Source organism: Neodiprion pinetum, chromosome 4, assembly GCF_021155775.2.
Source record: "Neodiprion pinetum isolate iyNeoPine1 chromosome 4, iyNeoPine1.2, whole genome shotgun sequence".
NCBI classification, from domain to species: domain Eukaryota; kingdom Metazoa; phylum Arthropoda; class Insecta; order Hymenoptera; family Diprionidae; genus Neodiprion; species Neodiprion pinetum.
Window position 1 is genome coordinate 22,642,014 of NC_060235.2, and position 12,249 is coordinate 22,654,262.

Consider the following 12,249-nt stretch of genomic DNA (forward strand, 5'->3'; position numbering starts at 1 on the left):
CCGTATACCTGAAAAAATTGAGATCTAGAAACATGACTAAGAAATCAATCGTTATCTTTTGCAGGTACACAATGATACAATGAATACAAATCACTGCGTATAATTCTTTCTTCGTTTCATAAAAACTATTTAGAAAAGTAGAAAAGAAATTAAATACAGGTATTCACGTTAAAGCTAGTTTACACACGTACGTATATAACTACATACTTGTTACAAATTGCAGTTATTATTACTAAATATGGTAATGTCTTACTCCTTCTCGTATGTACATCGCAGCGTAGTTAATATAACAAAGTTTGAATACCGACTTCAGCCGATGAGCCGGTAAAAAAACATTACTCATTAATCGCGCTCCATGAATGATGAAATATTTACAAAATTGGCAGTAAAGTATTTACAAGGGCAAATTCGTCTCTCCTGGCCCTCTCCACGAATCTTGGGCTGGCCTGCGACGATCGCGAAAACTGGTTGTATCGAAAGTTTTCAGCCTTTCGATTCGGGTACGCCGTCGTTTTCCTAGTCTTTTGCAGGCGTGATCCGTGCGGGAATAATCTTCCCTCATTTACACGAGTTCAGGGCAAATCTGAACGGGGTATGACCTCTCTTTGCGAATACCATATGCCAACGCCGAGAATTACGATTGCTATGCCAGCCCCAATTCCACCGCCAACGATGACGCCCACGTTCACACCTGCTGAGACGAGGCAGTTCTCCTCTGTTGGAATAAGACGAATAAGTAAAATCACGATCAATCATCCTCGATGTTGGAATTAGAGATTGAAATACTCGCCTGTTCGGCCGGACACGTCGGTATCTGTGTTGAAAGCAATTAATTTTACGTTATTGAACGTCGCGATTATTTCGGAGCTCAATTCCGCCGTCTGGGGAGTACTGCAGACGTATTTTCCAACTCCCAAGGTTGTTCGGAAGAGGCTCAGCCCGGAGTTTCCTTCGGCAGTTACCGCGCTTTCTGGATACAAATCATTTGACATGTTATTTGGTGCCGGAGGATAGTTAAAATGTATAGACGATCAGCTATGGGGATTTTTTAATTACCTTCAGCGCTGGGGAACGTCGTATCGTTCAGATAAACCACGGCCTCGATGCTGTCCACCGTTGACGCCGTCCCGTCATTTGTGAACCAGAGTGTTATACTGCCCGCCGTTGTCTCTGACCAGGTTAACGTCAGGTATTGATCAGATTCGTTACAGCTACCGGAAGCCGTTGCTGTCGTTGGAATCATCATGATACCAGATGAAGTCTAGAGAAAAATAAAATTAGTTATTATGGACAAAGAACAATGGTCATCGAATGCAGCGTCAATTAATTGAAATCTTTTCAAAATTACGAGTGACAAAAAAAACGATGTTAAGTAATCTTTAAAGAATTCCAAATTTTTTCATCTCACCTCTCCGTCAGTAGTCGTATAGGTGACCGTCAAAGTGATGTCCATACTCGCCAAGATGCAGGTTTCATTCGTCGACGAATCTGTGACAACCCAATCGAAATCAGACAGAATTATTGCTGCCGAATTTGTTGTGCCTTGCGCACTTATCGTCGTTGCCGTATCGGCAGATTGTGTTACACTAGTCGTTGAATCAGTAGTCGTTTTATATTCTACTGCAGTTGTCATTGATTCGGTAGACGTTACTTCGGTTGTTGTTAACTCTGTAGTTGTTTCATTCTCTGCTATTGTCGTTGACAAAATAGATGTATACGTTTCAGTCGTGATCGAATCAGTCGTTGTTTCAACCTCTAATACAGTTGTCGGTAAAATAGTTGTTCCCACTTCAGTTGTCGTAGAAACAGTAGTTGTTTCGCTCACTGATGTAGTTGTCGGTGATTCAGTTGATTCTGTTTGGACACTGCCTGTTATAGTTGTTGCCGATTCGCTTGTACCCGTTTCAGTGGTTGTTTCACTCGTTGATGGAGTTGTTGATAAAACAGTTGAACCCGTTTCAGTTGTTGTAAAATCAGTAGTTGTTTCGCTCACTGATGTAGTTGTCGGTGATTCAGCTGATTCTGTTTGGACACTGCCTGTTATAGTTGTTGCCGATTCGCTTGTACCCGTTTCAGTGGTTGTTTCACTCGTTGATGGAGTTGTTGATAAAACAGTTGAACCCGTTTCAGTTGTTGTAAAATCAGTAGTTGTTTCGCTCACTGATGTAGTTGTCGGTGATTCAGCTGATTCTGTTTGGACACTGCCTGTTATAGTTGTTGCCGATTCGCTTGTACCCGTTTCAGTGGTTGTTTCACTCGTTGATGGAGTTGTTGATAAAACAGTTGAACCCGTTTCAGTTGTCGTAAAATCAGTAGTTGTTTCGCTCACTGATGTAGTTGTCGGTGATTCAGCTGATTCTGTTTGGACACTGTCTGTTATAGTTGTTGCCGATTCGCTTGTACCCGTTTCAGTGGTTGTTTCACTCGTTGATGGAGTTGTTGATAAAACAGTTGAACCCGTTTCAGTTGTTGTAAAATCAGTAGTTGTTTCGCTCACTGATGTAGTTGTCGGTGATTCAGCTGATTCTGTTTGGACACTGCCTGTTATAGTTGTTGCCGATTCGCTTGTACCCGTTTCAGTGGTTGTTTCACTCGTTGATGGAGTTGTTGATAAAACAGTTGAACCCGTTTCAGTTGTTGTAAAATCAGTAGTTGTTTCGCTCACTGATGTAGTTGTCTGTGATTCAGCTGATTCTGTTTGGACACTGCCTGTTATAGTTGTTGCCGATTCGCTTGTACCCGTTTCAGTGGTTGTTTCACTCGTTGATGGAGTTGTTGATAAAACAGTTGAACCCGTTTCAGTTGTTGTAAAATCAGTAGTTGTTTCGCTCACTGATGTAGTTGTCGGTGATTCAGCTGATTCTGTTTGGACACTGCCTGTTATAGTTGTTGCCGATTCGCTTGTACCCGTTTCAGTGGTTGTTTCACTCGTTGATGGAGTTGTTGATAAAACAGTTGAACCCGTTTCAGTTGTTGTAAAATCAGTAGTTGTTTCGCTCACTGATGTAGTTGTCGGTGATTCAGCTGATTCTGTTTGGACACTGCCTGTTATAGTTGTTGCCGATTCGCTTGTACCCGTTTCAGTGGTTGTTTCACTCGTTGATGGAGTTGTTGATAAAACAGTTGAACCCGTTTCAGTTGTTGTAAAATCAGTAGTTGTTTCGCTCACTGATGTAGTTGTCGGTGATTCAGCTGATTCTGTTTGGACACTGCCTGTTATAGTTGTTGCCGATTCGCTTGTACCCGTTTCAGTGGTTGTTTCACTCGTTGATGGAGTTGTTGATAAAACAGTTGAACCCGTTTCAGTTGTTGTAAAATCAGTAGTTGTTTCGCTCACTGATGTAGTTGTCGGTGATTCAGCTGATTCTGTTTGGACACTGCCTGTTATAGTTGTTGCCGATTCGCTTGTACCCGTTTCAGTGGTTGTTTCACTCGTTGATGGAGTTGTTGATAAAACAGTTGAACCCGTTTCAGTTGTTGTAAAATCAGTAGTTGTTTCGCTCACTGATGTAGTTATCGGTGATTCAGCTGATTCTGTTTGGACACTGCCTGTTATAGTTGTTGCCGATTCGCTTGTACCCGTTTCAGTGGTTGTTTCACTCGTTGATGGAGTTGTTGATAAAACAGTTGAACCCGTTTCACTTGTTGTAAAATCAGTAGTTGTTTCGCTCACTGATGTAGTTGTCGGTGATTCAGCTGATTCTGTTTGGACACTGCCTGTTATAGTTGTTGCCGATTCGCTTGTACCCGTTTCAGTGGTTGTTTCACTAGTTGATGGAGTTGTTGATGGAACAGTTGAACCCGTTTCAGTTGTTGTAAAATCAGTAGTTGTTTCGCTCACTGATGTAGTTGTCTGTGATTCAGCTGATTCTGTTTGGACACTGCCTGTTATAGTTGTTGCCGATTCGCTTGTACCCGTTTCAGTGGTTGTTTCACTCGTTGATGGAGTTGTTGATAAAACAGTTGAACCCGTTTCACTTGTTGTAAAATCAGTAGTTGTTTCGCTCACTGATGTAGTTATCGGTGATTCAGCTGATTCTGTTTGGACACTGCCTGTTATAGTTGTTGCCGATTCGCTTATACCCGTTTCAGTGGTTGTTTCACTCGTTGATGGAGTTGTTGATAAAACAGTTGAACCCGTTTCAGTTGTTGTAAAATCAGTAGTTGTTTCGCTCACTGATGTAGTTGTCGGTGATTCAGCTGATTCTGTTTGGACACTGCCTGTTATAGTTGTTGCCGATTCGCTTGTACCCGTTTCAGTGGTTGTTTCACTCGTTGATGGAGTTGTTGATAAAACAGTTGAACCCGTTTCAGTTGTTGTAAAATCAGTAGTTGTTTCGCTCACTGATGTAGTTATCGGTGATTCAGCTGATTCTGTTTGGACACTGCCTGTTATAGTTGTTGCCGATTCGCTTGTACCCGTTTCAGTGGTTGTTTCACTCGTTGATGGAGTTGTTGATAAAACAGTTGAACCCGTTTCAGTTGTTGTAAAATCAGTAGTTGTTTCGCTCACTGATGTAGTTGTCTGTGATTCAGCTGATTCTGTTTGGACACTGCCTGTTATAGTTGTTGCCGATTCGCTTGTACCCGTTTCAGTGGTTGTTTCACTCGTTGATGGAGTTGTTGATAAAACAGTTGAACCCGTTTCAGTTGTTGTAAAATCAGTAGTTGTTTCGCTCACTGATGTAGTTGTCTGTGATTCAGCTGATTCTGTTTGGACACTGCCTGTTATAGTTGTTGCCGATTCGCTTGTACCCGTTTCAGTGGTTGTTTCACTCGTTGATGGAGTTGTTGATAAAACAGTTGAACCCGTTTCAGTTGTTGTAAAATCAGTAGTTGTTTCGCTCACTGATGTAGTTGTCGGTGATTCAGCTGATTCTGTTTGGACACTGCCTGTTATAGTTGTTGCCGATTCGCTTGTACCCGTTTCAGTGGTTGTTTCACTCGTTGATGGAGTTGTTGATAAAACAGTTGAACCCGTTTCAGTTGTTGTAAAATCAGTAGTTGTTTCGCTCACTGATGTAGTTGTCGGTGATTCAGCTGATTCTGTTTGGCCACTGCCTGTTATAGTTGTTGCCGATTCGCTTGTACCCGTTTCAGTGGTTGTTTCACTCGTTGATGGAGTTGTTGATAAAACAGTTGAACCCGTTTCAGTTGTTGTAAAATCAGTAGTTGTTTCGCTCACTGATGTAGTTATCGGTGATTCAGCTGATTCTGTTTGGACACTGCCTGTTATAGTTGTTGCCGATTCGCTTATACCCGTTTCAGTGGTTGTTTCACTCGTTGATGGAGTTGTTGATAAAACAGTTGAACCCGTTTCAGTTGTTGTAAAATCAGTAGTTGTTTCGCTCACTGATGTAGTTGTCGGTGATTCAGCTGATTCTGTTTGGACACTGCCTGTTATAGTTGTTGCCGATTCGCTTGTACCCGTTTCAGTGGTTGTTTCACTCGTTGATGGAGTTGTTGATAAAACAGTTGAACCCGTTTCAGTTGTTGTAAAATCAGTAGTTGTTTCGCTCACTGATGTAGTTGTCGGTGATTCAGCTGATTCTGTTTGGCCACTGCCTGTTATAGTTGTTGCCGATTCGCTTGTACCCGTTTCAGTGGTTGTTTCACTCGTTGATGGAGTTGTTGATAAAACAGTTGAACCCGTTTCAGTTGTTGTAAAATCAGTAGTTGTTTCGCTCACTGATGTAGTTATCGGTGATTCAGCTGATTCTGTTTGGACACTGCCTGTTATAGTTGTTGCCGATTCGCTTATACCCGTTTCAGTGGTTGTTTCACTCGTTGATGGAGTTGTTGATAAAACAGTTGAACCCGTTTCAGTTGTTGTAAAATCAGTAGTTGTTTCGCTCACTGATGTAGTTGTCGGTGATTCAGCTGATTCTGTTTGGACACTGCCTGTTATAGTTGTTGCCGATTCGCTTGTACCCGTTTCAGTGGTTGTTTCACTCGTTGATGGAGTTGTTGATAAAACAGTTGAACCCGTTTCACTTGTTGTAAAATCAGTAGTTGTTTCGCTCACTGATGTAGTTGTCGGTGATTCAGCTGATTCTGTTTGGCCACTGCCTGTTATAGTTGTTGCCGATTCGCTTGTACCCGTTTCAGTGGTTGTTGTGGTTGTTGAAGTAGTAGGTGCCTCAAATCCCTGTACAGTCGTTGTAATAGTTGAATCCGATTCAGTTGTTGCTCCATTCCCCGTTGCAGAAGTCGATAGCTCAGTGGAATCTGTTCGAGATGTCGTAGATTCTGCAGTGGTCGCAGATTGAGCCGACAGTTCTATTGAAAATTTCAATGATTGTCAATGAAATTGAATCTCGCCTATCTCTAACTTCAACATTGAAAAGTAAAACAGTATTTTTGTATCAAAATCGCGCCTGTTGTTATAAACGGTCCAGCGTGAGCTGAGTTATAATTTTCGCACAGTGTGTAACGCGGTATTCACTATATTATTCGGTTATTTTCTCTGTCTAACAATAAGTATCAACCCGAATATACTTTTAATGAATTTTTCTCGTATAACATCGGTGCTCACGGTAACGTGGAGTGAACTCTGTTATGACACATATCGTTAATAATAATTCCGATGATTTTATTCTTCACTTACTTACATGCCTGCAGGGCTCTTTTTACTAATCGACACGTTTCTCAAGTCATGAATAATGAAAAATTCTCTGCAACATGTTAAGTAAAGCCTATACTGCAGGTCTGCTGTTGCCAACCGGATGTTTCCGATAACTAAGAATATTTTATTACGTGTTTCTTTTTTTCCTCTGTTCCTTACAGTCTCACATATTCCTCAATTGTTATTAAAGCATATAAAAATGTCACCTCATTTTTCCCAAAGTAAATTATAGTTCAAATTTGTCAAATTAATTCACATCTGGGGTTTAACGAAAATGCGTGGATTCGACGTATCGTAATAGACACGGGTGTGCACAATTTCTAATATCCCTATCTCGAATTCCATCGATCATAAATATTCAACATTTGTAATACTATTTTCGCTAGAGGCAAAGGACTGACATGTACGTTCGAAGCATGCTGCTTCGTTTCCGAATATCGACAGGCGGCGTCGGTTATGAACGATCCTCTCACTCCACTAGCTGGGTTTATCCATAAAAGCATTGTCAATCACGAACTCCAAGCGTTGAAGATAGATAGGTAAAGGGTGACGTAATTTACGGATTATCGCCTCGGCTCACTGATTTTATCGCGCGAATTTGTCCAATTTTGGTCCTACGCTTATTGTATATTCTTTCAACGTATTTTACAATATTACACTTATACTCAAATAAAATTTATCGCGATTTCGTGGCCAGTATCTGCATCGAAAAATTCTTGATCATCAGCTCACGTGCAGCTCACGTCAGTTTCAAATCTACAATCTCGAGATACCACGATTTTCGTTGATAATACACAGGAAAGCACTTTGCGTCGAAGCGAATTAGCCTGCTACAGATAAGTTTAAACGCTTTTCAGTTATATTTATTTCGCAACGAGTCTCTTTGACTGACACATCAGCATTAGAATTAAATTCAATATCTATTTCAGCAATTGATATCGATCGAGAGTATCTGTTGCTTCAATCAGTCGCCAAATGGATTTCGATTCGTACCGTCTCATAATGTTTCGTAAAGGAATATAAAAAAAAAACATCGAAAGTAAAATAAAAAATACCGTAAATTGTATCGACAAAATGGTAAAGAGAGAAGAAATTTATAACCTACTCTTGATAGTCGGACTAAATATCTGTCGTTACATTTTAACTCACCCTGAGCAACTCCAGCGACGATGCAAAACAGGATGAATTTGAATTTCATATTTTAATGAATATTTCTCCTCGTATTGATTATAATTTTGTCGGTAAAAATAAACGAACGTTGACGAATATGTAAGTTAAAACTTGTTCATTGCACAGGTTGAGAATAACACACGAGGACTGTTGAAATTTTCACCTCACTCGAACCAACTCGCGTTGCTTTTGTGGAACTGTCGACCGCGTTTGGCAATAACTGACCATTCGTACCGGTGATGAGTTTGAAAACTGAAAATTCGTCGGCCGTGCGCCAAGCTGATATATTAGGAGGTATAGGAAAAATTCAGGGTGAACCCCACCACCGACGCCAAAACGACTCAATTCTTCGTTATCTTTCCCCGTTGCCTCCAGATTTGACCAGATACGTTATTGCCGCTAGAGTAAAGGCCTGTCGATTGACCAATCACGGCAAAGGACGACATTTCTTTACTAATTGATTCTAATCCGCTCCGTGTTTCCTTGAAAGCAATTTTCACCCACATTGTAGTCACTGTGACGTCAACCCCGCAGGACTAAGCACCGATTCGCGGATCCCCTTTTCGCCTGACTCATTACCTCAGGTCAACAAAACTTTACGCAATTAGGCTTCTACCTGTCCCCAACGTCGCACATCCTCAGCCTTCCGTCTAAATTAGGCAACATTTCGACAATATTTCTCTTACTTTCAGCGCAAATCGCGATTTATTACGGTATCATGTGATTTATACACGGAACCTGATCGCAGATGTCTTATGGAGAAAGCATCTGGATCAGTTGATTGTATTACTCGTACAGTGGAACCCCGATTATCCGAACCAATTGGAACCGAGCCTTGTTCGGATAATCGAAATGCAATTTTTATCTTAGAGTATAATAATATAAAAAACACAAATTTAAATCAACAAACAGTCCGTATTAAACATCCAAATACATATTGAACCTCTTTCAAACACCGACCCATTATTTTATTACTTTGGTTTTATATAGTCGTCTATTGCCAATTGACGAACGGCTGCTCCGCATTTTTTAACCAGCAACAATGTATATTCCGCACCAAAAATCTATTTTTTAAGCCGGCGTTCGGATAATCCAGGTTCTACTGTAACTCTTACACTATTATTGTGTCTTGGCAAAAAAATCTGAATAACAGTGTATCGTTCTATATTTTTTTTTCTCTGCGGGGGGCTTCTACTTCCTCGTTGGTAGGACTTTACACATTTATTTTACATCACATTAATTTTTCGCAACACATGGAATCGTAGACCATAGCTTCCGGTTTTTATATATAGGTACTTCTATCCCCATTCAGTATATACATGTTAATTTCTCAGGCTGCAATTTTCATTTCTATGACAACGTTGTACATTACATACCTACCTTATAAATGCAATACGACGCATCTCAGGCCTGCATTTGAAATCTCTCGGGTTTTTTCCAGTTCATTGTCTTTATTATAATTGTTGTTTCGTGAGAATCATGATTAGAATTATTACTGGTAGGATTGTGCAAAGATGAGAAATTTGAGGAATGGCTTAGAGATTAAATGAGACAGTGATCTGAATAGTCTAGTTTTCTTCACTCTCATCACTCCTTATCTTTCCTTAATTAACGTTTATTGAACTGTTGTTTTCACTTATGTCATTTGACACAAACTGTTGTTGACAATGTTGTAAAATATTATTAAATATATCGTGGGTCGGCATAGTTTTCAGTTAAATCTAAATAAAACCCCATCCTATTATTCTCAATATTTTTATAAAATTAATGATTATGATAACAATTGTAAGATGCACTATAACGGTAAAAAAGTTATGACTAGATCTTAATCTAAAGACAGGATGCAATGATCAGTATTCACAGTCTAGAATTACAACTATTTACAATATTCAGAAGTCATTCCGCACTAATTGTGCGTTGGGGTAGGATTGTTGAGCCATAGATTGTACATCTTGGTCGTTCCTCCTCGATCTATCATGCCAGAATCTTTGAAGAATATTCCCATAACTCGTGAATTACCCTATGCGCAATGATCAATTCTGTTCTTGAAGCACCACACCACGTTAACGGCTGGAAAAGTGGGTGTATTTTCGTTGTTTTTTTTAAGATATAAATATATTCAAAAACTAGACACCTTCGTCTACAGTACTACGTAGGGAAAAGTCAATATCTCAAGAATTAACACAATGGCCGAACATTGCATGTTTTTCAAATTATGCGGATCAATTGAATGGTTGGGAAGAAAAAAAATAAATAAATAGGGGTTTTAATGAAAAATTCTTACAACTTGGATGTATGGCTTTTTTTATTTGCTGTCGACCCGATCGAAAAATGACGTTTCGAGAAAAAAGGGTTCAAACTTTCAGTTATAGATTATATCATAGATAGAAATTCATACATAAAAACAAAATTTATCACTCACCAATTTTGACATTTAATACCTTCAATACATACAAGAGGCTTACATGAACGTCGTTGAAAACCATGCAGGCAATATTAACGGCAGTTTCCAAATAATGGAGTTTGAATACCCTAATCACGCGCTTGAAACAGTTTCACAGAAAATGCTTCATCTCCGTCAATTTTACAAATTTCCTTATAAAATTTCCAGAGAGCATTCTTAAAGTATGCATCTGTCATAAAATTTGAAACAAATTTTTTCCCGCGGTGTGGTGTCTTAAACATAGTGCATATCAAGTCGAGATGTCGATGGTCGTCGAAAATACCATATGCTGAACCCAACGATTACGAAAAGGGCAGAAGCTCCAACAACGCTCCCAATAATTGTACTTACACCAAGGTCATCAATAGAAGACTCTGGTTTTCAATACCCATAGTGGGAATTGTTTTTAATCCCGTCGTCAGCGACGTGGTGTCCGTCGACAAAGTAGTCGAACCCATTTCAGTATTGGTAGTAATTAGCAGCAAACGCTCAAACTTAGATTTGTCATTTCAAATCGCTTGGAAATGGTTCAAATTCTATTCCAAATTCATTCGTTTCACTCTACTTTTCTGCTCGCGAATTATATTTACGATGATTTTTCTCACTCACCTCCAAAAACTCCTAGGACAGTCAGAAGCATGACGAGTTGCAGATTCATGTCACTTTTTTTCCGTCTACCGATTCATAAATAAAGTAATTCAAAACGCCAAGACTATCAAACACCTAAACCGATAGACGAAAAATGTCACTAAATCACCACCGCACGACTGAATTGGCAAAATAATCAAATATCATCAAAATTTTGAGCACGTCGCGAGAAATAGTCTTACGCCTTCGAAAGCTAGAGCATCAGTCACGCATTGCAATAGAGCAGACCAATCGTCTTGGTCACCGTTTTAAAACTGGAAATATTTCACCCCGGTTGTGAGCTGTTATATCGAAGGAGATGCAGGATGAATTCCGGGTAAACCCCCACCCATCCACGGTAACTGAATTTTTCCTTATCAGAGTCGCGGTTACTTCCAGACTCGCAACGCACGGCTATCTCGACCAACAATTAAAGCAATCCCGTACCGTTGAACAATCGTGCCTCTGCACAGCCTGGCGTTTCTCTCCTTCGTCAAAATAACGAATAAAAATTAATATTCATCCGAAAATGTAAGATTGGAAAAATTCCTAAGCTGTAGGTACTTTTCAAACATTCAATGATTCAATGATTCAATGATTGAATAGGCGTACGGTACAGCATCTATTGAATCAGCCTTCTTTCAATCATAACGATCAACCCACCGTCATTTAACTTTTCATCCTTTACCGTATTGTTACAAATTCTTCCCAAACACGTACATAATATTATAACGTTAAAAAAATCGATATGTTTAATTCAATTTTTTCAACATCTCTTTCCACTGTTAAATTCGCTTCACCGAGTACCATAAATCCTGTGTTTTCAGATGGTTGAATTCGATGTTTTACACGCGTGGAGCTCCCAATGTGTTCCCGCTTTTGTGAAAATTCCATTTCACCAATTTGCCGAGGCACTTTTCTCGTGCGGCCTATAATTTTAACGGACTTGGGAAGTCTGTAGGGTGATAAGGAACGCGACAAGTATCGAGACCGACACTTTCATCGAGAGATTAATTCGACTGCGACGCCGTAAATCAGAATTCTTCTCAATTAATGTGAGTACAAAAGGGAAGTGTTCGCGCAACTTTATTATTATTATGTTAGTTTGTAAATTTATCACAGCAAATACTTTAGTTTAGTTATATTCGTAGGTTGTACCTATTTATCACGTATAAGGTGAATAAAGGGTCGCAACGGTAGAATTACTTTCTTATTCCACATGACAACTAGTTCAACGTTACAGCGATTCAAATTACGTACTTATTGTCCGCGCCAGAAACTCGTGGGCCGATACTCGAATCAGCAGTTACGTACGTTCGCTTCGCCGGTGAAGGCGCGGCGCAAGTTAGTTTGTCTCGAGCGCTCGAATAGATAGGACGTGTTA

The 12,249-nt window shown here is 39.8% G+C and overlaps 2 protein-coding genes across 3 annotated transcripts in view; one reads left to right on the forward strand and one right to left on the reverse strand.

Moving 5' to 3' along the window:
- The window catches only part of Hipk (Homeodomain interacting protein kinase), a 123,408-nt gene that overhangs the window by 74,297 nt on the left and 36,862 nt on the right, over positions 1-12,249 (forward strand). For both annotated transcript variants that reach the window (XM_046621119.2, XM_046621120.2), the window contains exon 5: positions 11,693-11,920. In XM_046621119.2, coding sequence (XP_046477075.1) covers positions 11,919-11,920 — 2 coding nt within the window. In that variant the 5' untranslated portion in view covers positions 11,693-11,918. The remainder of the gene's footprint in view (positions 1-11,692; positions 11,921-12,249) is intronic.
- LOC124216538 (mucin-2) lies at positions 85-11,139 on the reverse strand. Its single transcript, XM_046621117.2, has 5 exons — positions 10,848-11,139; positions 1,409-6,279; positions 1,057-1,261; positions 791-970; positions 85-715 (listed from the first exon to the last, which is right to left on the reverse strand). Exons 1-5 carry the CDS (start codon positions 10,894-10,896, stop codon positions 573-575), a joined length of 5,448 nt encoding a protein of 1,815 aa, XP_046477073.1. The 5' UTR covers positions 10,897-11,139; the 3' UTR covers positions 85-572.

What these genes read in the sequence shown, in the direction of transcription:
- LOC124216538 (XM_046621117.2), bottom strand. Translation starts at nt 10,896, where the DNA reads ATGAATCTGCAACTCGTCATGCTTCTGACTGTCCTAGGAGTTTTTGGA. An exon ending in ATACGACTACTGACGGAGAG is followed by an intron (nt 1,262 to 1,408) that starts GTGAGATGAAAA and finishes ATTTTTCTCTAG; the next exon opens with ACTTCATCTGGTATCATGAT. An exon ending in CGACGTGTCCGGCCGAACAG is followed by an intron (nt 716 to 790) that starts GCGAGTATTTCA and finishes TTATTCCAACAG; the next exon opens with AGGAGAACTGCCTCGTCTCA.